The sequence below is a fragment of the Salvia hispanica genome, unplaced genomic scaffold, assembly GCF_023119035.1.
Source record: "Salvia hispanica cultivar TCC Black 2014 unplaced genomic scaffold, UniMelb_Shisp_WGS_1.0 HiC_scaffold_947, whole genome shotgun sequence".
Classification (NCBI taxonomy): Eukaryota; Viridiplantae; Streptophyta; class Magnoliopsida; order Lamiales; family Lamiaceae; genus Salvia; species Salvia hispanica.
Genome location: NW_025952740.1, coordinates 1 through 3,000, shown reverse-complemented (window position 1 = coordinate 3,000; position 3,000 = coordinate 1). Strand labels below are relative to the sequence as shown.

The window sequence follows — 3,000 nt, the reverse complement described above, 5'->3', positions numbered from 1 at the left end:
ATAATATTTTCTCTCTCCACCTAACACACAAAACAACCTCTCCTAAAATCTCGTGCCATTTCCCAAGTATGCCATCTATTATGGGACGGAGGCAGTATATTTAACAACCGTTCCATCCGTCAAACTCAAAAGGCAATATCCGTCACTATTTAGCAGCTAACAAGACGTTTCAAATACTAACTATTTGTAGGTGTTAGCCCAAAGAGCATTGTAGTACAGTCCCCTTATGTTGCTCAAGTACAACTACTAAGAGACAGGCTGGAAGATATGCCCATTACTGCAGGTGTTGAGGTTGCGACAGTTGATAGCTTTCAAGGCCGTGAGGCGGATGCTGTGATTATATCAATGGTAAATTTTATTGGACTGGTTTTATTTATTTAGTGGTGAAATGGTACATAGCCTATTTGATATTGTCTTTATCTGTTACAACAAACATACAACTAGAAAAAAATCTAGCACTGTGACATAAGATTAGTAGCCTATCCTTCACGTAGAATACATGAATCTATAATTATCACTTTTTTCTGCTACCGAACAATTAGAGTAGTTATGCCGGAGTTCTTTGTCGCATAATTGACAATTGGTCATGAGACATATGAGATATATACATATCTGTAGGGGATCTAATTTTGGTCCTTTGAATCTATCTTCCTATGGGAAAGGGGCCATTCAATTATAAATGACTTCACCTAAGGTGCTTGGTAGATGCTAACTAGTTGAGTTAGCTTAATTATGCTTCTCCTTCATAATGCGATCGTTAAGGTATCATATTGTTGGAAATAAGATGATTTCGTGGATTGTGTAGTTGGTAAAAAGCCAATTTCAAAGTAACACTGCATCTTTACTTTTCTGCTTTAAGAAATCTAGACTAGTGTAAGCATGATATCCTTCTTTGAGTTGGTTTTGTAATATTGAGTAATCTGCCATTACTCAATTCAAGATACCTTGTTTTTGTGTTGGTGGCGTGTCCCTGCGTGTGACTGGAGAAAACATATTAATAGACCGTAGAAGAATAGACTACGTCTTGCAAAATCTTTTTTGTTTAGTTAGACAGTCTTCCACTTTCCAGTTTAATAGCGACATGCATATATATGCTCGATTGATTACTGCAGCGCCCTGTTGAGATAGATACCGAACTTTAACCTTGGTTTATGTAACAAATGCAAACTTAAGAATTCAAATAGCAAAAAGTGATGGCATTTTGTCTCAGGTTCGCTCAAACAACCTCGGAGCTGTTGGGTTTCTCGGAGATAGCAGACGGATGAATGTGGCGATAACCAGAGCACGTAAACATGTGGCAATTGTTTGTGACAGCTCCACGATATGCCATAACACGTACTTGGCAAGGTTGCTGCGGCATATTAGATATTTTGGAAGGGTGAAGCATGTGGAGCCAGGTGACTCAGGAGGATCTGGCCTAAGCATGAATCCAATGCTGCCATCAGTTAGTTGAAAAAACGAATCCCCGTATAGTGCACGTCTGTATATAAAGGTATTCGAGCACGTCCTCAAAGCAATCCCCGAATATGCTTATTCATTGCTGCTGCATCACTGCGCTTGCGGTGTTTAGGTAGGAAGGACTCCATGTTGGGCAGCAGCCCCATATAAACTCATTTCCCTTTTAATATAGGTAAATGCAGCATCATGTTTGTAATTATTTATGTAGATGCACAACAATTTCTCAAGTCAATATACAGTAATTTCTTCCTATCCAGCTGCATTAAACTTGTATTGTCTTATCCTTCACACCTAGTTCTAGTTTTTTCAAAAAGATAAGGGGATTGATTGATTATCATTTTATATAGTCTAAGCTGCCTCATTTTGTAACAAAACCAAAATGGAACCTTAAGCTGCAACAGCATCCTGCTTTGGCCGTTTTTTAATTTCCTTTTCATATTTATTTTTTTTATTTTTCTTTCCTTTTTATTTTTGAAGTTTCATTTTATGTCAGAGAATATTAATAGTATTATTTTATACTCCCTCTATCCTAAAAAAGTTGACAAATATATAAATTGTAGTATTGATTTTAACGTGCCATTGGTAAAGTAAGAGAGAGACGAGGAAAAACAAGAGAGAGAGAGTAAAAAGGTAGTAGAATGAGTGTTTTGAGTATAATATATTATTTTGACTTTAACTTACAAGTTCTTATACATATACACCTGATATTATAAACTACACTCTAGTATTTTGACTTTAACCTATAAGTTATCTTTGATTTCAAATGATATTATGAAACTACCAAAAAAAAGAAAAGAAATAAATTAGGCTACTGTAAAGATTATAAATTAAAACTAACTTTCTAATTATATTGCTCATCAGGGCTGACAATTTCTGGCACGACACGATAACTCGACACGAATTTGACGAAAGTTTATTGGGTTCGTGTCCTTATCGGGTCAACCCGTTAGTGTTCATGTCGGGTTTGGATTCGGGTTACCCGTTAAGAAATAATATTATAATATTATTAATTTTTAGTATTTTAAAAACTATAGTATTTTTTATGCTGGATTTCAGTGGATTCCAATAGTGTCGGGTTCGTGCCATTTTCGGGTTTGAGGGTAGTAGGTTGGGTTCGTGGAAGGTTCGATGTTTGTCGTGACACAGCCTTGGTTCCAGTTCATAGTAATGAACCCTGATAATATGTAGGAAGATTTTGAGTATGAAGTCCAGCTTCCATATCTTTTATATCGAAATGCTTTCCAAGAAGTAAATGGAATCTGGTTTTACAAGGCACACAAATGTGAAGAGGTTGCAAATCTGTTTAGCAGGATACTTGATGCATATTCGAAGGTCTTGTGAGGAAAGTGAAATTGAAGAAGTAGAAGCAGTTCCAACTTCCAACACTAGCAGTAGCAGTAATGGATGGTCTCTTGGAGGTACCTCAAGGGAATGAGATGGGAAAGGAGATGGAGTTGATATTTCTTTAGTGTATGCGTGTTACAGCTTGTTTATAGTAAACATTGTAGTAGCTTTCGTGCTCATTTTTATTTGAAAAACTCT

At 36.4% G+C, this 3,000-nt stretch overlaps 1 protein-coding gene across 1 annotated transcript; it reads left to right on the top strand.

Annotated features, from left to right (window-relative positions):
* The first annotated feature begins 71 nt into the window (after window positions 1-71).
* On the top strand, window positions 72-1,710 carry LOC125200380 (DNA-binding protein SMUBP-2-like). The gene is made up of 2 exons (XM_048098028.1): window positions 72-348; window positions 1,211-1,710. Exons 1-2 carry the CDS (start codon window positions 268-270, stop codon window positions 1,451-1,453), a joined length of 324 nt encoding a protein of 107 aa, XP_047953985.1. The 5' UTR covers window positions 72-267; the 3' UTR covers window positions 1,454-1,710.
* The last annotated feature ends 1,290 nt before the right edge of the window (window positions 1,711-3,000 follow it).